Source organism: Cynocephalus volans, chromosome 12 (assembly GCF_027409185.1).
Source record: "Cynocephalus volans isolate mCynVol1 chromosome 12, mCynVol1.pri, whole genome shotgun sequence".
Lineage (NCBI taxonomy): Eukaryota > Metazoa > Chordata > Mammalia > Dermoptera > Cynocephalidae > Cynocephalus > Cynocephalus volans.
The window spans coordinates 97,670,225-97,695,046 of NC_084471.1; the positions used below are offsets into that span (position 1 = coordinate 97,670,225).

General features: G+C 41.6%; 1 protein-coding gene across 1 annotated transcript in view; it reads left to right on the forward strand.

Moving 5' to 3' along the window:
- Positions 1 to 4,629: 4,629 nt before the first annotated feature.
- Positions 4,630 to 24,822, forward strand: part of GUCY2C (guanylate cyclase 2C) — a 61,294-nt gene continuing 41,101 nt past the window's right edge. The window contains exons 1-8 of the mRNA XM_063075998.1: positions 4,630 to 4,846; positions 12,155 to 12,267; positions 13,709 to 13,773; positions 16,476 to 16,691; positions 17,712 to 17,833; positions 19,291 to 19,387; positions 21,421 to 21,535; positions 23,472 to 23,607. Coding sequence (XP_062932068.1) covers positions 4,630 to 4,846; positions 12,155 to 12,267; positions 13,709 to 13,773; positions 16,476 to 16,691; positions 17,712 to 17,833; positions 19,291 to 19,387; positions 21,421 to 21,535; positions 23,472 to 23,607 — 1,081 coding nt within the window. The remainder of the gene's footprint in view (positions 4,847 to 12,154; positions 12,268 to 13,708; positions 13,774 to 16,475; positions 16,692 to 17,711; positions 17,834 to 19,290; positions 19,388 to 21,420; positions 21,536 to 23,471; positions 23,608 to 24,822) is intronic.

Genomic DNA, 24,822 nt, shown 5'->3' on the forward strand with positions numbered 1-24,822 from the left:
GAAATTCTTTTCCTGGTTACATGCTGTCATCAGAGGATTCCCAGAACTGCATCTAACTCCTGTCTTTATGGATTAGTCTGTTGCTTATAACAGAATACCTGAAACTGGGTAACTTATAAAGAAATGAAATTTATTTCTTACAGTTTGGTGGCTGGGAAGTCCAACGTCTGGGGAACACAGCCAGTGAGGGCGTCCTTCCAGGGGGGGTGACTCTCAGGGTATTACGTGGCAAGAATGGGCTGAGCAAGAAAGAATTTTCTCACTGGCTGTCCTTATCGCCATCAGAACCACACCCATTACTCTGTCTATGGATCAACCATTCACAAGGGCACAAGCCTCCTGTTTTATCATCCCTTCAGCTTCACCTTTCAAATACCAAATAAATGGGATTTTCCACTCTCATAACACTCTTACAATGGTCAGGTTTCCAATACACGAACTTTTGGGGGACACATTTAACACATAGCACTTTATGTCTGAATCAAAGGCACCTGGCACTTTATCTACAACACCGACCCCCCACCCCCACCCTGACATGGCTTTCCTTCATACTTGTAATTTCCAGATGAGATTTTTGAAAAAGTGAAAACAGTCTACCACTCCTATTCCTTCTTTCTGCCACAGGAAGTAGGAACAGCAACAAATTAACAGTTAGAAAACCATATTTGAGCCCAGGCTTGGCCACCGATGTGCAGCGCATAAAATCAATGCCTGTAGCAGAGGTGAGCCATCCTCGTGATGGCTGTGTGCTCTCAGCCGCCTGGTGTTCCATTCCTCCTGACGTCCACTGAAAATCTCCATGGAGCACCCACTCCCGATCATTATCAGTCACCCATGGCCACCTACGCTGCCCCATTAAATAACCACGGCATCTTCCTTCTGGATCAAAGCTGAATCCTGTGAAGCCTGGATGTCACATCTTCCCTCCAGGAGACCCAGGACTGAATCCACCCTTGTCTACATTGACCGTTCCCCAAAACATTAGGCTTTGGTGTTGTGTGCTCCAGCACTTTTTCATGCCCATACTGCTTCCATTTCCCCTGATCTCCCTTCCTTCTCATCCTTTATCCCAAACACTTAACTGTGCCCTCTGGAACACCCATGCCACGGTCAACAAATGATTCAACATTCTTTACCTTCATGGACTGTTCTCTACATCTCTTGGCTGTATCGGGAGAGGAAAAGGATGACATCTTAGGGATGGGGTACACAGGGGTGCAAAGGCCCTAGTAATACTATATATCTTAGGTTGTAATGTGGGTACATGAGTGTTCATTTTATTATTTTTTAATCTATCCATATTCGTTACACATATGCCTTTATACACATGATGTACTTCATCACTTAAAAATACTTTGTAAGTAAAACAACCTCTGATCCTTCGAGGCATGTGCCACCTAGCCATAACGCTTTCTATCCATTTTTATAAACCACTGTCAGTGACTGAAATCCTGGTGGTTGTCCCTCATCTATTGTTGCACAGTCTGATTTTCTTTTCCACCAACAGTCTGCAATCAAACAGGCTGATTTTAACACCCAGTATGTGACATGCCCAACAAACTGCATTCTGAGTTCCTTCAGTTCCTTGGTTAACAAACATTTTCCTCCCCTCTCTCTCAGCCACCCTGACCTGTTCAAATCGGTAACGCAGAAAATCCCCCCTCTAGTTCACACACCACCTTCCAGGTGTGTGCTTGCTTTGTTGTCCCCTTTTTGGCTGTAGTTCTGCCTCATTTTACCTACCATTCCTTCAAATCTCTTTATCCCTTCCCCTCACTCCCTTCCTGCACTCACTCCTCTGCCCATTCAGTTTAGATTCCATAGTCCATCTCTTCCATCACTCTTTTGACTTTTTTTCAATTTATTTTGTCCATTTTTCTCTTCATTGTACCTGTCTGGAAAAACTCATACCTCAATATGCCTGGCCACTCACTTTCCTGTGTCTGCTCCTGAGCAGCTGAACTTTGCTGGAGAAAATCACAACTGGGCTGAGTGGAGCCACAGTAATTCAAGTTGCTAACCTCTCTGTTCACGACTGCCAAACAGCCTTAGGACAAGTCTACCAGTCCCTTCTGCCATCATCACAGTAGCTTCTCAAGTTCTCCCCTTCTTCTCAAACCTCTGACTACCCCAGCTCTCCTCTCACTCTCAGCAAATGACTTGCCTCCTTCTTCAGAAAGTAAATGTAAACCATCTTACACAAACTACCTCATCTTCCAGCCCACAAGTCTAGAAATACACGTGTATATTAACAATCCCACAACACTGTCTTCCTTTAATAAAGAGTTGTGCCTCCTCAACATGTTTGAAATTTCACTGAAGGTACCTCTCCCCTCCCATGTTTTCCACCTCTTCCTCTCTACCAGATCCTTCCTATTAACGTTTAAATAATTCAACTAACTTCCACCCTTAAAAATATCTCTCACAACCCTACCTCCCCCTTTATATTTCTCCCCTTTGCTTCTGGTAAGAGAATCATAACTTCTGTTTATTTTCAATAACTGAATAGACTTCTAGAACCAGCTTATTTTTCAGGTTCCAGTCTACTGTGAAATTATAAGAATCATGAATATCTTACTATTCAATTTTACTAATCCTATCCATTGATGTTTGGTTTATTGAGTGGCCCAAAATGCATTTCTTGTTTTACCTGTGCTGAACAGTAGAACCAGCCAGGCTAAGCCAAGCAGGTCAGCGTTATACCAAGCAATCCCTGTCTTGTCCCAGGCGGCAGAATTCCCATAAATATTGATAGGATCTGTCCCAAGCTGTGCCCTGGAGGAAGTCCACCCTCCTTGTAAGTCCTTCAGTAGGGAGCTCCCAGTGCCAAGGTGCCATCAGCTGAGAAACAGAAGGCCCCTGAAAGGCCACTCAAGTGACCTGATGAGTAGCTCTATTCCAGATTTTACATAATTTTATTTTCGATGGGTCACCCCCACTTGGATTCACTAAATTTATCAGCAATTCACATATCTTATTTGGTGAAGTTTAAATCGCAAATAGAGCTACTTCTGGGGGAGAGTTGTATTGTTAGTGAGCATACTTATTTTTCATAATTTTAAGATTAAACATAAATTTTGCCATAAATGGTCATCAAGTCAGTGTTGTAAACAATGATGTTATTTGATCAATCATACTGTGCCTCTGACTTAATTTCCCAACCCCCATTTAAATTCCTTAAACTCCATGGAGCCTGTTCCCACACCTGCGCAGATACATGTCCGAAAACAGATGTCAACATGTCCGAAACATGTGCAAAAAGTCAACATGTCTGAAAACAGATGTCATGAATCTCTGCCCTCAAATCTGCTCCCCTTCCAGAATTCTAGAGCTCAGCAAACAGTTCCACCATCTACCCAGCTGAACATATCAGGAGTCACCCTTGATTCCTCCCTCTCACTAATGCCCCAAATCCGATCAAATACCAAGTCCTAACTGTTTTGCCTCTGTGATATCACCTGAACCTGTCTCCATGGCCATCACCCTCATCCAGGCCTCCTTTAGCTCTAACTTGCACCATGGAAACAGCTTCCTCAGTGTTCATCTGCATGTCCCTGCCCCCATGCCCGCCCCTCTCCAGGACATTACCCCCATGGCAGCCTAAGTGGTCTTTTCAAAATTCATCTGATCATGTCCCTTTCTTGACTCTCAGAATGAAGTTCCAAACCCCTGGTGGCTTACAAGGAACTCTTTGGCCTGCCCTGCCTACCTGTCGGGCATCCTCTGTACCTAGCTCTCTCAGCTCCAACCAGGCTGTATCTCAGTTCCTTGAGCACACCATGTCCCTCCCTCCTCTGGGCCTTTGCTCCAGCTGCCCCCAACCTGGCATGCTCTACCTTTCTCTCCATTCAGCAAATGCCTGTTTATCCTTCAGGACTTGGCATGGAGCACACTGTCTCAGGGAAGCTCCCTTGACTTTTTTCTAGAATAGGTTATATTAATCTGCTATGTGCTCCTATAGCACTCTGCACTTTTTTATTTATAGTTGAATTTAGTTATTCATAATTATTTGTTTAATATTTGTCTTCTCTCATTAGAATACATGCTCTATTAAAGCATCTATATCACTGATGGCCTATCTCCAGCACCTTGCCAACATCCAACACGTAGTTAAGTCACTATGAACAGTTGCTGACTGGGTGACCGAAACACAGCTCTTCCTTGTTAAGGATTCCATTTCGACATGCAGCTACAACCTAAGCACTAACAGTCTACTTTATCTGTGCTTTCGTTAAGCCCTTTGACCTTTATTTTCCATTTCACAAAGTTTTTTATATATATAATATACTGCCCTCTTTCTTTTCTCCCTCCTTCCAGTGTTGTGGCACAAATTGATGCATTTTTATTGGGTGAGGCCCAGGTAATCTCTGTTTATAGCTCTGACCTTCTGTGCGCAAACACACAAAGTGAACTTTGGTTTATCTCCTACCATAATGTAGCTGCTAATTACTGGCAGGCAGGCTGTGTTCCCCGGCCCAGGTGACCAGAGCAGTGTGACCAGAAAGGCACGTGGGGAAGAGTGGACTGAGGGACCCTGCTAGAGGCTGTCCAGCTAGAGCTGGAGCCACCCCAGAAGCCCAGAGCAAAGCAAGCACGTGCCAGGAGAATGGTTCTAAGGGGGGCGAGGTCATGAAGACGCCGCTGTTGGCCTTGGCTTTGTGGTCACTGCTCATCCAGCCGGGGCAGACGTTCTGGCCCTCCCATGTGGGTCGGAACTGCCACAATGGCAACTACCAGATCAGCGTCCTGATGATGAACAACTCAGCCTTCCCAGAGCCCCTGGAAAACCTGAAAGACGCGGTGAATGACGGAGTGGAAATAGTGAGGCGGCGTCTGCTTGCGGCGGGTAAGACTGTGGCCCCAGAGTCCTCCTCTGCTCCGTTAGTGCCTCTGGGGACAAGTGGCTGCTAAGCAAAGACCTTGTGTTCTGTGCCTGATCACCAACCTTCTCGAAGGACTGTCCCAAAGCCCCTTTCTATTTCAAGGCAGTAGATCCTCAGAGAGAAGGTGCTGAAACCTGCTGTGTAGTGCTCTCTTGCAGACCCAGGAAATGTGAAATGGTCACAGCGGGAAATGCCCCTGTTAGAACTGGGTTTATTGCCCAGTTCCAGGCAAACGTCCTGTTTCCTTCTATAGCTGCTCAGGCAAGATTTGGTTTGGGCATAAGATTTCACAGAGTTGCCAGTCCAGAAGATGAATTAAGAGAGTAAAGTTCATTTAGGTACTAAATCTTTCTCTGAGCCTTCCAGCCAGAGAAAGACGTTTTTCTTCTGGTCTGTTTGTTCTTTACATCTCTGGTGGCTGTCATTATCAGGGCCAAGTAATAAAATTGCAATCAAATTCTTAGTTGCAGTTCTTTATTGCATCTTTTAATTATAAAAATAAACTTTATAACATTACACAAAGTATGTAGGAAAAAAACACCGATGATAATTTACAGCCATCTGGATGTTTCTTGTCTGTTTTCCCATGCTTCTTTGTTTCTCGTTATTAAGAACATAGCTGGTGATCATTATGGCATAGAAACAATTTCATATTTTTCTGTCTCACTTCACATTATTTCACACATGCCTTTCTCTTGGCTGCATAGTCTTCATGGTCATCATGTGAGTGGATGTATAATGTTCCTTAGGATATGTGTTTCCCAAATTACCTAATCATTCCCTATGGTAGGAAATTTTATTGGTTTCTAACTTCTCATGATTATTCTCATTATTTTTGTAATACTGTACTAAACATTTTCGTGTATGTAGTTTTCCTTCATTTTTGAGACTAGGTTACCAAAAGTAGGATTACTGACAATGAGGATTTAATACGTCTTGATGGTTATTTGTGGTTTTAAAGATGGTATGTCTAAATTTTCTTTACTTACAATCCTATGGAAATAATAGCAATAGTTCAGATAGGTATAATAACTTACTTCTGTGCATATACAGCATCTCTCCAATTCTGTCTGATACTAGATTCAGATGTAAATGAATGGATCTGATCTAGAGCTATAAAGGAACTAGGAAATCATTAATGAAATCCCCTTATTTACCAAGGCAGTGTGGAAAGAACACTGGACTTGAAGTCTGAAGACCTGGATTCCCCAATCCCCAATTCCCTGCTCCAAAGTTTTCTGCCTCTATGACCCTCTCTTTTACTCTACCTGAGCCTGATTTCCTTGTTCGTACCTGTCATGTGCTAGGTAAGCTCTAGGTACTTTAATTACATAGTCTCTTTAATCACCACAGTTCTGTGAAATTAACGTGGTTGACACTGATTTCACAGGAGGGGGTTAATTGCTTTGCTAAGGTCATACAAGCTGTGTGTGAAATGAAATTCAAACCCATATCTGTCTGATTCCAAAGAGTGTGTGGATCACTCCTTGGAATCCACTGTAAGATCTTTACCCAGCATCAACTTTCTCATTAAAATAAGGCAGTGGGGCTGGTCAGTTATCTCAGTTGGTTAGAGCAAAGCCTTATAACACCAAGGTCAAGAGTCCAGATCCCTATACTTGCCAGCCACAAAAAGTACATAAAAATTAGGCAGTGGAGCATAATGGTTAGAAACAGATTTGGAATCTGACAGATCTTGGTTCATATTCCTGCCAGTCCATTTACCACAGGTATGACCCAAGGAAGTTACTTAAGTTTCTGAACCTCGGTCCCCTCACCTATAAGATCAGAATAAATGGTAGTTACTTCATGTGGATTCAATCAGGAGATTTATAAAAGCATATCATACTGAAACATTATACAAATTCAATAAATGGCAGTCGTTTTTATTGTTGCTGCTGTTGTTGAGGATGTTAGTGTTGCTTTTGCTGCTATTGCTCTGCTGTGTTTACTGTTAGGAAAACACATTGCCAAACACATAAAATAAATAGCATCATACATTAGTTACATTCTTGGTCTCTGAACTTATACCACCTGAATTAGAATTCCTGCCCTATCATTTACTAGTTGAGTGACACCGGGTGAATTATTTATCCTATGTTTCACTCAGGTCATTTGTAAAATAGAGTCATTAATGGTTAGATTGTTGAATGAGGTTGTTCAATGGATTATATAAGTAGAGAGTTCTATGGAGATGGAGGAATGAACAGTGATGCTCAGATTTTTGCATTTAATAATGCATTTTGTTGGATGGATGCTCATGCATGGTAAACACAGGAGGAGCAGGTTTTAGGGGGAAAGACAGTTCATGTTTTACACATGTTGAGCATTATTATTTGAGAAAAACTGAAGAAAATTGAAAGTTCAAAGGTTTTGGGTGATGTCCAAAAGGAAGCAATCAATACTGTTTTCTATGACTTAGGAAAGCTTTGTGCATCTCAAAGAACTGGCAGGGTTGGTGGGAAAATAACAAGAAAATAGAGCTCCTTCAGCCTCAGAACATCACCTCCTTGAGAGTGTGTGCTCCATGGCTAAATGCATGGTCTATACCACGCATGTGCACTCATGTGCTCAGGGGTCTCTTTCCTAGACCTCAGCACCTAGATCCAAGCTTCACGTTGGTTCAGCCCCATCCCCAAAGCTCTAGATAGGAGAGATAGGGTTCTGAGATCACTCCGTATTGTGCAGCTTTCCACCCATTCTCCCAGGACTGAGATATCATGGTGGGGCAGAGAATGCAGGCATAATAGGGATGAAAATTAGCATTTGGGGGAACTGCTTATTTTAAAAGTTAGTTATGATTTGAGGTCTGAAACATATTTAGTGTTGGAGAGATAAAAAGGAAGATATTCCCCCCATCAAATTTAAGGAAAAGTACAGACAACCATAAAATATGGGGAGGAAGCATGTTACAGTATGTTCTCAAATGTTTTGGTCTCAAAACCTCTTTAACCTCTTAAAAATTATTGAGAGCCCTGAAGAGTTTTGTTTATGTGGTTACAAGTATAGCTATTAACTGTATTGAACATTAAAACTGAGAAATATTTTTAATATTTTCTTATAAATTTATTTAAAAATAATAAATGAATGCTTTACCTGTTAACATAGATGACATTTGTTATTAAAGAAAAGCTATATTTCTCAAGCCAAAAAATAGTGGGTGAGAAGAGTGATTTACACTTTTGCAAATGCCTTTAATGTTTGGCATAATGGAAGCTGACTATATTCTCATATTGGCTTCTACATTCAATCTGTTTCAATAATGCATGTCATGTAGCCTCTGGAAAACTCGCTCATGGGAGAGGGAAAGTGGAAAAAGCAAAGAATGTCTTGGTATATTTATGAAAATAGATGTGACTATCTCAGGAGCCCCTGAAAAGGACATAGGGTTCCTCAGCAGTTCACACTTTGAGAACTGCTATTCCATAGCATATTAAGTTTTAGAATCAGACTACCCTGGGTACAAATCCAAAATTCACTACTTGCTAGCTGTGTAAACTTAAGCAAATTAATCTACCTCTGTAGACCTTCATTTTTCTCATCTTTAAAATAGGATGATAAAATATTTATTACCTTAAAGGACTCTAGGGGAGAGTTAAGTAAAGTAATCAGTGCCAGGTGTGTAGTGACAGAGATCACCCAGCTCTGTTCTATCAATAAATGGACGAGGAACTGGGGCCCCATGGTGGAGTCACTTATCCAAGGCCACACTCGACAGACACCGGTTCCTCTTTTCCCAGACCCTATGCTGGGTATATGCTTGAGTTTTGCTGTGCCAGTCATGGGCTGCCTAGAGCCTAAGGTTTTTAAGGGGTCATCTTTGGTGTCCCTGATGGTGGTAAGAAGGAGCAGAGTCCTCATAAGAACAGGAGATTGAGAGGGAAGAGCTAGCTCACACATTAATAGTTGCAAGTGTGGCCAACTTCCTGAACCCTGTTTTCATCATGTGACTGTCACTGTCCTCCATGTCACTTCCAGGCTCCTCCTGCAACTTTCCAAGACCCTCTCCAGCCCTATTTTCTGCTATTTTCCACACGTACTCTCCCATTCTCCCAGGCCCACCACAGCCTCATTCATTCTGTTCTCCTGGCTTCAACTACCCCTATGTTCTCTCTACTGCTGTGAAAATTAAATAAAATAAAGGGTATAAAGTGCTTAGTACTGAGGCTGGCTCATGGGTACACTCAGTTAAGTGTTGATTGCTATTAAACCCATCACTTGCCCCATCGCTTCCATTAATGTCTCTTATTGGTGTAATTACACTGACCTCTGCTCTTTGGCTAGTTCTAGCAAACAAAGTACTGACATTTCTCATTTGGATCTCTTACTGAACAAACTATCAGAGACGGTGTTCTTGAATTAGCCAAAAAAGCAAGGTACAAAATACTCCCCAGTTAGTTGACCCATCTTTGCAGTGGCCATAGGAAGGAAGAGATTCTTCTATTCTCTGAAGGAACAGATCTCTACCTTTAAAAAGATTCTTATTGAGATGTTCAAAAGAACAACAGCTTCTGTTGCTGAAGTGATTCACTCTTTAAAAGGTATTACTAAAAATTGTTCCATTTGACAAACCTGGCTTTAACTTCACTTTATATGTGAGAAATCCCTGTCTGAGAAATTAAAATGGCTGTATAAGAACACACAGAAAGTCACTCACAATGCCAGACTAACGAACAAACGTTCCAGACTCCCTGGAGGCTTGGCAAAATTAAGGACATAGGAATCAGACGACATTTGTCCTGATTATTTTTTATTGGAAGAAGATCAAAATGTAAGAGAGCTTTGTCGAATGGTTCCACTATCTCTTTGTCATTTTCCAAAATGTGCTGCCTAGCAATGCCCAGGGATGTCATCGACAATGCTCCTGCTCTCATCTGAAGACGAGCATTCTCCATCAGCCCAAGACTGAGCCAAAACGAACACAGTTCACTTCGGCTTTGAGAGTGGAACACAGAGCAAATGCCTAACATCAAGAGTGGTGCTCTGGGCAGAAAGACCAGATGCCCTTGTGACCAAGCAAACCATTTCAAAGAGAAATATGTTTTGAATCCTTGTATTATTTTTCTAAGAGGAAAAGGTTGTGAGCCAGAGTGAAATTCAATCAAAACTCTCATCTGATTTAGGACACTAATGAACATATTTCTTTTTTTATCCTAATGAGACACATTTCAATATAAGAGGGCATATTTTCAAGACACAGAGGGAATTTTCTGGGGATTTTACAATGTTACACAATCTCTTTCCCTCTGTACTGAGAAAGAAAACAGACCTTGTGGCACTTTTTTTTATGAAAAGAAGATGATAGTCAAACTATCCACCACGTTCATTTTATCTGAGCAGTGTAGTGATGGTTGCTCATTCACTTGGGGACTTTCCTGTTTTTTTTTTTTTGGTGACTGGCCAGCTCACAGACCTGAACCCTTGACCGTGGAGTTACCAACACCGTGTTCTAACCAACTGAGCTAAGCAGCCGGCCCCACCTGGGGACCTTCTGAGGGGATTCACGTCTTCCTCCCATACACTCTGTATCTTGAATGCTATGAGAGAAAGGGGCTAAAATTTGTGATATAGCAAGATTAGTTGGGACCAAGTAGTCTTAACCATTGATAAATTTTGGATTTAACATTTTGGTGGGTCATTAAGGTGATAAAAGGCCATTCCCTCAGGCATGAGTTTGGATCTGAGTTATCAAAAATGCGCAATAGGTTTGGAGTGAGACAATCATGGTTGTAATTTCAGATCCCACCACTGACTGCATATGGGATTCTAGAACAACAACCCCAATACAGCTTTTGTCTCAGGTTCTGTTTTTTAGAAAACTAAGACATCCCTTTTGTGCTAAACTTATAAATCTGAGACACAGATATGACAGTTTTTTAATCAATAAGTGTGACTGTGTTGATAGCTATTCCTGACTGGTGTATTTTCAACTGCTTACCTGCCATCTCTACATGGAAGTCTAATAGGCCTGTCACTCCCAACAGGTCCACCACCACACCACATTAACAAACCTGTTCCTCCCACATTCCTTCCTGTCTTGGTCCATATCAGTTCCCTTCACCCACGTGCTCAGGCCAAAAATATAGGAGTTGTCCTGAGTCCTCTTTTTTTCATACTTCACATCCCTTCAGCAATTTTACGTTGGCCTTACCTTTGAAATGTATCCAAAATGCAACCATTTTCTCTACTTTTGCTGCCACTACTCTAGTCCATGCTAACATAGGTTCTCAAAACCTCTAAACTAGCTGTCTGTTTCTCTTCTTGTCCCCACAATCTATTTTCTGCATCAAAATCTAGAGATGTCCTTTAAAAATGATGGTCAATTTAATTTCTCTCCTGAAAATCCCCTAAAGACATCCATCCCAGCATAATTGAAAGTTCTTATTACCAAGACCTACATGGCCATGCGTGATGTGGCCTCCCTCTCACCTTATCTACGACCCATACCACCCCTCGCTCACCCTGCCAGCTTCCTCGCTGTTGCTGAAACCTGCTAAGAGTGATCCTGCCCAGGATTTTTGTCCATGCTGTGACGTCTGACCAGAAGCCATATATCTGCATGGCCCACTCTCTCACTTCCTTCAAGTTCCCCAGGAGGCTTCCATGGCCAGCCTATCAGAAATAGCTGATCCCCAAAAGAAAAATGGAAGCCTCATGAAATTTTGTTCAATGGTGTATCATAAGCACAAAGAAGAGTGCCTGGCCCAAAGCGGGAACTTAATAAATATTTGTTGATCAGAGGTAAGAATGAAGATCGGAGACCAGGGAAGACGGTAGCCTCGTGCAGATTGGCAGCAAACAGAACCAGCACGTTGGGACCGTGAAAGCACGGGAGATCATAAAGTCTATGTCTTTGATTTCCTAACACTCCCCAGGGCCATACAGTCTGGGGTTGTGAGGAGATGAAGAGAGAAGCAACATTCATGAAAATGTTCTAAAACTGGATTGTGGGGACGGTTGCACAACTCTACATACTTACTAAAAATCATTGAACCATATGCTAAAACGGGTGATTTTTATGGTGGGTAAATTATTCCTCAATAAAGCTGTTGAGAGAGAGAGAAAAACAGAGTTAACAAAGAGACATAGAGGCAGAGCCAGAGAGAAGTGACAGGGAGTAAAACAAGGACTCAGAACTCAGAGATTCCCAGGCCTGAGAACGGATGCTCATTACGTCCCAGGATCGACTGGCAAGAGCTAAATCTCATGGCTGGTACACACTACTGAGGAATAACACTAGTTTTCTATTTTCCCTCCTTCTTGGGTGACAGGCATAGATGTGACTGTGAATGCCACCTTCATCTATTCGGATAATGTGATTCACAGCTCAGGTGACTGTCGGAGCAGCACCTGTGAAGGCCTCGACCTACTCAGGGAGATTTCAGTAAGTACTCACCTTTGTAGACTTAGCTCACAGTGTCCTGGCACAGGACGACCACACCGGGAAACTCAGGCACATTTCCATGTCGCATCTCTCCCGCCAGCTCCAGCCGTGCAGCTGAACAATTTAAAGGCGGCGTGCTCTGGCTTTAATCCCAGAGATTTCCCAAGTGATGAGGCCCTCCAGGAATCCAGGAAAGTGGGGTGAACCATAGCTATGTACTGTCTGAACACTCTCAGTGGTATGGAAGAGAATTATTTTGTTTTAAATTGTTTTTAAAACATTTCTAAAATTTAAACATTGGTATAAACTGGGTTGCCTTTGTGTCCCTCAAGAAATACCTGAGAAGCTATGTTTAAAAACACATTGGTAGTGGGCTGGCTGGTTAGCTCAGCTGGTTAGAGCGCAGCCTTCTAACACCAAGGTCATCGATTGGGATCTCCATACTGACCAGCCACCAAAAACAACAAAGTAAATACAAAAGCACATCGGGCCCCACACCAGAAATCCCTGTTTCGAGTCATCATCATATATCAAGTCAAAGGTTAGTGGCTTAAGGGCTGAATTTGACACCTAACCTTAAAGTAGTAATGGTAATGTCAAAGGACAGAAATGGGAAGAGAAAGATTCTCGCCTAATTCTAATCCCCAACCAGAGCTTTAAGAAGCTGAGTGTTGCAAGCTCTCTAGAGACAAGTCGGTATGCAAGGCACTCCCTTTCCTACAGAAACAAAGGAAAAAGCTGTCCAAAAAGCAGAGCATTGGGAGTATAGCCATGGTTCCAAAACTTCAGTCAATAGCATCACAGCGACCAGACAGGCTATGCTCATGTCAGACAGAGTGGCCATGACAGCTGTCATGCTCAATCCGGAGAGGGTGGGGAACAAACTCCACAATCCCAGCAGTGGGTGCTTTTTCCCTTTCCCTCTACGGAGAGAAGTATGACCTGGTTCTCCCAATCCAGGCATGGAATATTCCTAACCAGGGTCCCTTGATAAAAGGTGGAAAATGAGGTCAGTAATCACCCAGTTGATCACAATCCATGTTGTTCACTGAAGCTCTGCTTTGAAGCTCTCCCAAAAACCGAAACGTGCCCTGTTCCTTCAAAGCACCCCCAAATCTAGTCTCCCCACCATCTGGCCTGAGATACTACTACTGTTACTGCCAATGCCCCTTCCACCTCTTCCCATCCCCCACTTGAGGAAGAATCCAGGCTCACCCTCAGCGGCTCCCCTGTGTGAAGCCTTCCCCTCCCCCACAGCATCTCTTCTCCCTCCCCCAGCCCGAGGCTCCTTTCTGCTCTGTGTGCAGACATTTGGGGAGGCCACTTTCTAAGCTTCTGGGAGCCTCCCCCTTGCCTCTTCTTTCCTGTTCGCTGAATAATCTTTTTCATTTTAGGGATCAGTTTTCGGTTTGGGTTTTGTTCTTGTTTCTCTCTCCTACAGACTAAACAACAGATGGGCTGCGTCCTCATGGGGCCGTCATGCACCTACTCCACCTTCCAGATGTAGTAAGTAGCCTGGTTTTCTGTTGCTTCCGTACTACTGTGAATGGAAGACAGGTCATGACATCGCAATTTAGACGATTTATGGAACAACAGTCCAGTCAAGGCAACACAATCAGCAGTGTTGAGACCTCGTATTTTGCCACTTCTCTACAACCACATTCCCTCGTCCAGACACTGCTGCCTTTGCCCAGCATGGGATGACTGACAGCAGCCGTTCAGGTTGCATTGCTAACATCTGAGTTTGTGAGGCAACATGGCATACATAAAAAGCCAGGGTCCTAACGGGAAACAAGGAAGACAGAGAACTTGGCTAAATTGAGGAGTTTAATAAGAAAATATTCACAAAAGTTGGGTAGATGGTGGGGAACACAAGGGAAAGTGCGGGGCATCTGCAGGGCTCTATTCTGTGCTTAGGTCTGAGAAAGTAGAGAAGATAACAAGGTACTTATTTCGTAGGGTTGAGGGTTATATAAATAGAATGTTAAAGTACTTTGTACAGTTCCCTTACCCTCTTAGATAAAAGCTGTCAATATATCCTAGGATGACCGTACTTTTCCAGCTCTGGGAAAATCACCCTCATAACTTCCACTGGTGCCACTCAGTGTAATTCACATCACCCCCAACATCACACCTGCCCCAATCAAACAAAACCCTTCTCACACGCCTCCCCTGTTCACTCTTACCCTGAATCAAGAATCACCCTTCATCTACACAGAGATAACTGTGCAGAAGGACCCCGGCAATAGATTTTGAAGGGTAAACAATAGCCCTCTGAAACGTCTGTTGTGAAGTCTGCTCCTGACTCTCACGCCCAACAGCATAAACAGACACAGATGCTCAGGCCCTAGCATCTCAGACACACCGGGGAAGCACTTTCTGGGCCCGTCTTCCATGCACAGTGCTTGCTCGTCCTTGTATTCATTTTCAGCTACTGTCTTATCTTATCACTTACTAATATTGCTATAGAGTATGCTCAGAAGAAAAGGAGGATTGGGAAACTGATACTCCATTTATGAGGAAGAATTTCTGTGTACAAAGAAGAATTTTAGATTTGTTAGAAGAGAAAGAACTCACACAGCCCCTGCCCAGCCAAATAGAGAAGGCGACAAGGACTCTGGTGACTAATACAAGGCAGAGTGAGATAGATTCCATCAGAGAAATATAAACAAGAAGCTGCAGAAAGCACAGGAGGAAATGATCCCCTCTGGTGGAGGGGGTTAAGCTTCCAGAGGGGAAAGACTTCATGGAGGAGATGGTATCTGAGATGCATGTGGAATAATGGGCACAAGCCTAAGGTGTAGAGGTAAGGGCACATGCTTCCCAGCCAGGCCTAGGGAGAAGCACGTGTGAAAGCAGAGAAGCAAGAGATGATGAAAATTTGCAGAAGTCTGTACCAACTGGAGTTAAGGAAACAAACGTATGGGGGAATAATAGAGATGAGACTAGAAAAATTAAGTATATTTGGAATTCATGTGACTCAAGTGCAGGTGAAGGAAGTTGTATTTAATTAGATTTGCATCAGAAATCACTAAGGTTTGGAGCCTGGGAGTGCCACGAGAAGCGGTTCTACTCTGGGAAGAATAATTGACAACAGTGTATAGGAAAGATACAGGCAGAGACTGATCACAGGAATGTCAGCAGCAGGGAAGGAGGGCCTGACTCAGCAAGGAAGCAGAGGACATGGACTGGGAGGACAGCTTTAAAGGTATTTGCAGATAGACTCATGGTTTTTGATAACTGATTGGATGTTGGGGGAAGGTGGTCAAAGAAGGATTTGAGATCTCAAAACACTAAAAGAAATGGAAAAATCATTTGAGGAATAAACATAAAAGATAAGCTGGACCATGAATATGGTGAGTTAGAGGTACAAGCAGGACACCAGTAAAACCTTTCAGTGGAGCACTGAAGGTGGAAGGAGATGTTGTTTCCCTTCCTTCATTCAATGCATATTGAGGACCACGTCTGAGTCAGGCACACTGGAGATGCTGAGGTGAGCAAACCAGGCCTGGTCCCTGCCTTCAGGGAGCTTTCAGTCTAGCAGAGAAGACAGATGCTAAAAAGATACTCACCCAAATAATTACCCGGTCTTAGGTATCAAGGAAAGTTTTCTGATAGATAAAGAGATATTTAATCTAGGACCTGAGGAGTGAATAAGAGTCAGCCAGGCAAGGGAACATCATTCCTGGCATTTGTCAAGGCCCTGATTGAGCATGAAGCTTGATGTATTTAAGGAACTGGCAGCAGATTTACATTCTGAATAGGGGAAGGAAAGATCTCACATCCTCAGCTGACATCCATCTCAAAGAGTCCATAGCAGAGCTGGAAAGAAGGCAATGGATGGAGCGAAATATGTAGAGGACATCTTCCTGGCTTTGCAGCGATTATGGTAGCTGTAGTGGCCCATCTGTTTTCTTAGCCCTACTCCCCAAATCCCATATAGTTTAGAATAAATCGAAGTAATCAAGCCACATATTCGTGAAACTGCCTGCAATATGCTCGGAACATATGAGCACATGCTCAATAAATGTTTTTAAATTCATCTGTGTGGGAGAGACACCTATATAAGTAAGAAACCTGCTTTAATGACCCTTTTTCTTTCTTACCACTTATACATGCATGCTGAAACTAGTTAAAGAGGGATTTATTTGTGCTACTTAAGTTAATCCTGTTATCGGTTTGTTTGTTTTTCTCACCTCTTGGTACAGCGTTGACACAGAACTGAACTACCCCATGATCTCAGCAGGAAGTTTTGGATTGTCTTGTGACTATAAAGAAACCTTAACCAGACTGATGTCTCCAGCTAGGAAATTGATGTACTTCTTGGTTAACTTTTGGAAGGCCAATGATCTGCCATTCAAAACTTTTTCCTGGAACAGTGCATATGTTTACAAGGATGGTACTGAGTCTGAGGACTGTTTCTGGTAAGCAGGATAATTAACATTCTGCTGGCATTTGCCATGGAGAGAAGCCATAGACTCATGACAGGATACTTGGTTATTATCAGATGCACCTTCCATCTGTAGCAGCACTGGAAACAGACACTTGCCCACTTTCTTACACCCAAATAAAAGCAAAGGGGTCAAAGCAAATAATTAGTATAGATTGCATTTACAACACTTTCTAGTTTTGAAAGTGTGCTCACATTAGTTTTATTGATTCCCCACAGTAAGTACACTGAAGAAAAGAAAACAAGTGCTATGATCTGCATTTACATATAAGGAAAATAAAACCCAGAACTCAATGTTTTCACACTGCTATGAAAGATATACTAGAGAATGTGCTTTCTGCCTATACCTACAATTAGTTAGAAAAAATTTCTCCCACATCCTTTCAGAGGAACAAGGGGCCAGGGAGAACAGGAAAAATGGGTACCATTGCTAACAGAAAATTGCAAGGTTCAATCAACTCCAGCAAAAGTGGCAGAAGGAATCTTCTGGTTGGGTTACTGTCTGTACTTGCAGGGTACTGCTTAGTTCTGCAGTCTCTCTCCACCTAAGCATGCAGAAGACTAAGACAGAATACCATCAGGGATGTGCATTTAGGGAACTACAGGAATCAACCCTAAGACCTCACCCTAGAAACTCTGGGGTGAACTTAGAACACACAAAAGTTCATTTCACAAAGGAGCAGAAACTTTTCCTATCAACTCTGAATTTTGGTATTGTAGATTTGATAGTTGCAACTTACCTATGATAATGGAGAGTAGAACCTTCCTATATACATACATGAAGATTCCATAAAATTTCCCCTGCACTTTCATTAAATTAGATGCTCATAATCCAAACCACTGGTATCATAGTTTGTACTGTCCATTGCATTAACAGCAGAAATGAATTTTGGATGAACACCTCCCAGGACAGATCTGCAAATAACAAGTGAAAGGCACAAAAGGCCATGAGGAAACTAGGCTGGCTTCTTAGTGTCTCTTTTTCCTGTTCTAGGTACCTCAATGCTCTGGAGGCTGGAGTTTCCTATTTTTCTCAGGAACTCACCTTCAAGGAGATGCTGAGAGGAGAGGACCAATTTCGGGATATCTTAACGGACCGGAACAGGAAAAGCAATGGTAAGAAGATCTGAAGATCATTTCCTCATGACCATCAATCACCTCCTTACAAGTTGTTTCAACAGCTCTACCACTGCAGAGCTATCATCATGATGTGTATAGATTTGCATATTTTGGGAGACCTGTAGTTGCATACAACTTCATCATATTGGTCCTTTCACAGACTAAAACTTTATCCTGAGAAAATATGAAATAGTTTTGAGTAAATATACTAACAAAATGAAAGTAATGGTAATGCTAACATCCAGCTTTTATAAACACAAATGATATCATGACCCACCACCAGTAAACTGCTTTTTAAGTTCACTTCAATCCTACGTATTATTGGATTTGGGACTAATCCTCACACATTCTGAACCCTGATCCCCTAATGACCAAGAGGATAAATTTACTGACATATGGCCTCAGGCAAAATCACAAGGTAAGCAAAACTTGTCTCACTTTCCTAGACTTTCTGTGTGTCACCTGCCCAGTGATCTCTCAGCTAGAGGCCGAGTATGAAAGACTAATGGGATAAAATCATCCTCATTAAGTTATCGGGGGATTTGTTGCATTTTAAACTATATTCTTTCTAGAAACAAGAACATAGCAAGAGCAAAGAAGCCAATTGTGGGAGTTTCCTACAAGGGAAGATGCTTGCTTGGCAGATTTCCTGATAGCACTCAAACCATCATCCACTGCCATTATCCAGGGTTTGCAATATTGAGAACCTACCAGTTATAAAAACATTAACCAAGGTATCGGGGAAATAGGAGTATAAAATTATTCATGTCCCTAAAGAGTTTACAATTCATCTGGACAGCACAGCATATAAAAACATCTAATGAAGTGTCCACAACTCCTCTTACTCATAAAGCCATGTATTCGGGAGACAGCTGGTGGGAATTAGTGATAGAGTTTCAGCTTGGACTCTTTCACTGAAATTACTAAGACTGAGTTTTGAGTTAAGAAACTATAGACAAAGCCCAAGAAAAATCGCTTAGGGGAATTTTATAAATTCTTCTCACACTCACTTTTGCTACATCTCTTTCAACAACTTTTACAAATAGTGAGGTGCACTTTACTTATCTGTGAAAATAGCTTTTGTAACCACCCCCGCCTGGTATAATGGGATAAGCACTGAACCAAGACTCATAAACTTGACTCTCAGTGCTATCTGTCATCTACTAGTTCTTTGACCCTTTGGCATATTGGCTTCAGCCTCCTTAAATCTATAAAATTAAGGGAATAGACTAGATAACATTTTGAAGGATCTCATGCAGTTCTATTCTGAATCTACAACTGTAAATGGAAAAAAAAAGAAGAAAAGAAGAAGGCAGGGGGGATTTGAGAAATTGGTGTTAATCTTAAAAAAAAAAAAGTAACACGGACACGCCAGTTTCAAATTCAGGCAGCTGGTTCCCTCCCTGTGTGTGGACCATCACGTTTGTCTCCTTGTCTTGCTCTCTCTCCTCCAGTGATTGTTATGTGTGCTACCCCAGACAACATCCATAGCCTCAAGGGTGATCGAGCAGCAGCTGAAGACATTGTCATTATTCTAGTGGATCTATTCAAGTAGGTATAATATATGGAAACACTTCTTTCAGAAAGGAATTCGTCCAGGGATTTCCAGGAGACATTCTCTTTTCTCTTGCTTTGCACAGCCTCTTATGGGGTTTGGTATGATGATAATATTTGAACCAAAGTTTTATTTCCTCTTCATCACACCCTCATTCTTATTTAATCAATTGTGGCCTTAGCAGAGATGTATTCCTTTGACATCTCTATCATGTCTAAATACAAAAGTTTTATTAAAAAAAAAAGCCCCATGAAGCCCACGTGTCCGTTCATCTATGAGGTCTACTCAGTCAACATAGGATCCTGATCTCCAGCCTGATTTTAAAGTCTATGTCTAGGAAATGAGAAATCAACTAATAATTCAATATTACTATTCCTGGGAATATGGACCACATTTTTTCCCTTCAGTCACTAATGGCCTTTGGTCCTGGATTACTTTTCCTTCAGCCACCTTTGACAAGAGTAAAGTTTCGGTTATATGACTCTGATTCACACAGTCATTCTTTGCCCTTTGCAGCAGTCACTAGGTGGTGATCTTTTCCTCCACACTTCTCTAAGACTAAGGACAGAAAATTCTGGAGAGCAGAAACCACCTTTTATCACATCCAGTCTTGCTTTTTACCCTTCATTTTGTAATAATGTAATTGGAGATCCCACTAACAAACTGTGCCAAGTTTATGTTTGAGTCAGGCTAAGTTTAAAGAAGGTGTCGCTGGTGGGCATGTGTCCCTTGTCCCCAGATCACAGGACTTCACTTATCTGACTGGATCATTAATCATTACCTCTCTGTATTCAGACCAGAGGCTGTTACTGTTCTAGATCTTTCCCATATTTGCCTAGTCATTTTGCCCACACTAAACATACTTTTACAGCACGAAGGAAAATGAAGCATAAGCCTGCTTGATGGTGAGATGTTCACAAAGATAATTCATCAATCAATTTAGCCTTTTAGCTGCAAGAAGTAAAGGAAAAAGGGCAAAGTTATCAAAATTTAACTCCTACAACCACACTGATTTCCATAGCTGCTTTGGCCATGGAGTCAGAGTCCTCCATGCAGCCAGGTTGGTATAATTTTACTTTCAGCAAATCAATCCTCAGTCAGCTGCCAAAGTGCTGGCATTCCTTTATCACTATTCCCAAAGGACACCTGGCTATGTTTTGGGAAGATTGTAAGATTCAAAATTAGACATAACCTGGGTTCAAATTCTAATTCTGACACTTCTGATCCTTTTGATTCTTGGACATTTCTTAGCATTTTGAGATTAAATTTTCTCATTTGTAAAATGAGAATTAAAATGTCCACTTTTAAAAGGTGCTTTTAGGATTAGGTGTGATAATGTAAGCAAAATACCCAACATAGTCCATAGCACATAGTAGATGGTTACCATAAAGACAGCAGTTCAAACATGTTAGATTCTTAGCATATTAAAGCATCCAAAAGATTAGGAAGCTTAGAAACCACATGATTTTCAATCTCAGTATTGAGAGTCTACAGTGTACCAGCATTGTCTAGAGTTGAAGATATAAGGATTGATAAGGTAATGCCCTATATGTTAAGAAGCTTACAGTATTAGAAAAAATGTTAGTATTTTTATGGTTATGTTCCACCATCTGAAAAGTAAGTTTAATTATAAAATTTCTCTCTACCGTATCCCAATATCTCTAAATTGCTAAGAGAACTTAAGGAAAAGAAAGTTTCCAGGTGTAAACCAAGGCTTTCATTAAGCTTTGAAAGCAAGCACTAGCTCACTAGTCCAGAGCCTAGAAAATCTCCCCCAAAGAAGTATCACTATTCAAATTTTCCTTTTCATTGGTATATATTAACCACAGCTGCCAGAATTTCCTTTATTCCACTTAGCAGGTGTAGAAGAAAATAATCCTATCTGGGGAAAGCAGAAAGTTTTTCATATTACTGAAAAAAAAAAAGTTTTAAACCATTTTCAAGGGCAGATGCTATAGTTTGTAAAAGACGCATCTCTATTTTTGAAGGAAGCTAATTTTCATGAGGAATCTGTGTTTTTTTATTACAGTGACCACTACTTTGAGGACAATGCCACAGCCCCTGACTATATGAAAAATGTCCTTGTTCTGACACTGCCTCCTGGAAATTTCACCTTTAATAACATCTCTGAGGATTTATCAGGGGTAAGATATATACATAAGTAGATAAATAGAGATACAGAGATATATATATGCACATATACAAACTATTGTCTTCTTTGTGAAGGGTAAGGTAATTATTTTCCTATTCAGACCTAAATTCTAAAATGAGCAATTATTTTTACTCATTCCAATTCACTAGACAAATGTTAACTGAGTACATGTACAGGGCTTTGCAATAGCAGGATCCCCATCAAAACTTTTGCTGTAGGTCACTGTGCTAGACTCTAGGGCAGTGCAACAGGGGTTGCTTCTGCAACATCAGAATGGAATTTACAATACAGTAAGACAGGGAGAAGCCCTGCTGTTGAGGAGCCAGTCTTACAATTAGAGGAAGTAGAAATTAAACAATGTAAAATAAAGGGTTACTTGAAAGTTCCCTACATCTTAAAGTAAACTTCTCCTGTCATCGATGCCAAAATTCTATCTTTAAATTTATTTTTTGGCAGCTGGCCAGTACAGGGATCCAAACCCTTGACCTTGGTGTTCTAACTCCACACTCTAACCAACTGAGCTAACCAACTAGCCCCAAATTCTACCTTTAGAAATACGTATTCTTAGGTTAAGACATTGTCCTCCATTACAACTAAGTTGACCATTGTCCAAATTTGTTCAGGAGAGTCTTGGTTTATTCCCGTTATCCCAGTATCCCATCTGGCTTAGCATTTACCCCAGAAAGAAAGGTCCCCATTTGGCCACTAAATCATGGTCACCTTATAATTCAGGGCCCCCGACTCTAACCGCATTGAGGTTTGTCAGTACCTTAATGTGGTTAGATTTATAGATGCATTCTGTCCTCAGAGACAAACAGTTGAGAGCAGGTTTGAAATGGGAGCAGGAAAAAGGGAAAATCCTGAGGACCCTAAACAACTTCAGGATGACAAGTCAAGGGCCAAGCCCAAAAAAGCTGTAAGGAAAGGTGAATACCTCTGGGGGGTATCACAGATTTTCCTCGACTAGCAGTTCAAAGCCCTCCAACTTACAACCCTGCCAAAATTAAGGGCTGCAACCTCCTCTGGGCCTGGGTCTTAACTGGAGTCTTTTCATCCCATGAAATGATGATTTCAGCAAAAGAAACTGAGACCAATGAAAGAGGTTCTATTTTTTCTTTTTATATTTTATAGCGAATAGAATTCTGGGTGTAGTATCCAGACTACACTGGATGCTAACTTTTACTGGTTCTCAACTCTAGCTAAGGTATGATTCTTCATGGTGGACAGTCCAAAACGCCCGAGGTAACAGAACTCACCTGCTGCCAGTGGAGCAAGACCTTTTAGTTCATAGTCAAGCTCTGTGAAGATCAGCAAGTGACAGTCACAAAGGCAGAGGAGCTCTGACCCTCGCCATTACTTTCCCCAGGGGCAGACATTTGGGGCCTGAAGAACTGTCAGAACTGTCAGAACCCAGTCAGAACTGTCTTCAAAGCAAGTTTAATGAAAGCAAGTGTAATCCAATCAAAACCCCTTATGTCCCATTCAGGACACTGAAAGACAGGGGTTGTTTTTGTTTTGTGGTTTTTGGTTTTCTCTTTTGCACTTAAGTGATAACATTAAATTACAAGAGAACAGTATTTCTATATAAAATCTTAGAAGAATTGTGAAAATACTTCATGTTTTCTTTCCTGGTTGCAATTGTAAATTTTGTCATCATGGGAAGGAAGCCTAAGTGCTCAAAGTTACTTCCCTAGAGGCAGTGTTCCTGATTTACTGATCCTAAGAGAAGGCAGAGTTGTGACATGGAATAATAAAGGGCACTGGCCCAAGGAAGGATTTCCCAGAAGTCTCCTTTAATACCATCTCTCCCATTCCCCTAATATCCCTTTACTTTTCCAGTTACCATCTTGATCCCAAGAATACTTTGCTCCGGGCTCAAGACCAGAATCTTTTGGGAGCCCATCTTAAGATTTTCCTTTCTCATTTAGGCAAAAAATGACTTTGCTCTTGCCTACGTGGATGGAATCTTGCTCTTTGGACACATGCTGAAGATATTTCTTGAAAATGGAGAAGATATTCTCACCTCCAAATTTGCTCATGCTTTCAGGAACCTCACTTTTGAAGGTACTGGTCTCCTGAGAGCAAACAACAAAGCTGAAGAAATTCAGGCTTTGTGAATGGACTTTGGAAACAAAGAGGGGGGTTAGCCTGATGGTTCAATAGCTAAATAACTTTGAACTCAAGTGGAGGCAAACATCATTGCATAAACTTGGGGATGCTATTGTTGATAATTGGACCCAAGTTTATGCTACAGAATTTCATCATCTTTGAAGATCATAGAAAGAGCATGTAGCTCTTGGGACACATGGGATGACCAATAAGTGATTATCTCTCCTTCCCTGCTTCTTAAGGGAGCAGAAGTAATCTCTTAAGAACAAGCTTATCACAAGGCATTTTGAGCAGTTATGTCTTGATTGAACTTGGAGACTAGCAAGAAGAGAAATAGTTGCAGTTTGATTCTGGTCCCTCCACATCTCCTTTTCCGTCCTTCAAGAATCTGGAACTTTGTGTTAGACCTCTGTCTACCAAACCCCTCCTAATAATACCATCCAAAAGAACATGCCCCTCTCAACCACGTGGGCCAACACTCCCTTTTCCCATATGTCCTATTGAAACTGCCGTCTTTCATTTCCCAGATCCCATCCAGAGACTATGAAGAAATTAGCTTTTAAATTTAATGTATATTTCTGGGGTCAGAGTATTCAAGTCTCTAACAAAATGTATCAAATGAATGGAGAGAAGCCAAGTCATTCCATTCTCTGGTTATCTCAATGACAGATGCAAATTAACTTATGATTATTTTCGCTGGGATGCTCAGTATTGATTGTAAAAATGGCCACAACTCAGTTTGTCACACATAGACACTGCCTAAGTGTTTAAACACATTAATCAAAAATCTTACACAGTTAAGTTCGATTTGAGTGACAGCACTAAGAGAGCTTTGGGGACTGGAAAGCAGGCTGGATTGAGGTAAGCTGGCTATCTACCTCTTTTTTTGTTTTACCACCTTGCCCTGACACATCTTTTCTTAAGCCATCTGCTTCCTTCATATCACTAGAGAACAAGGCACAGGTCACATTTCCTCTGCTTATCTAACAGCATACTTGTCAATGACTTTATGCGTAAGTCCTTATTGATTCAAGAACTTGTATTTTCAAATAGGACAGTATGTTACATTGGAAATTACATACTCTAGGGAATCAATGACATGAAATTTTCTGAAGTAGATTCAGTGATTTCATAATTTTAATTTCTTTTGTATATGCCCATATACTCATT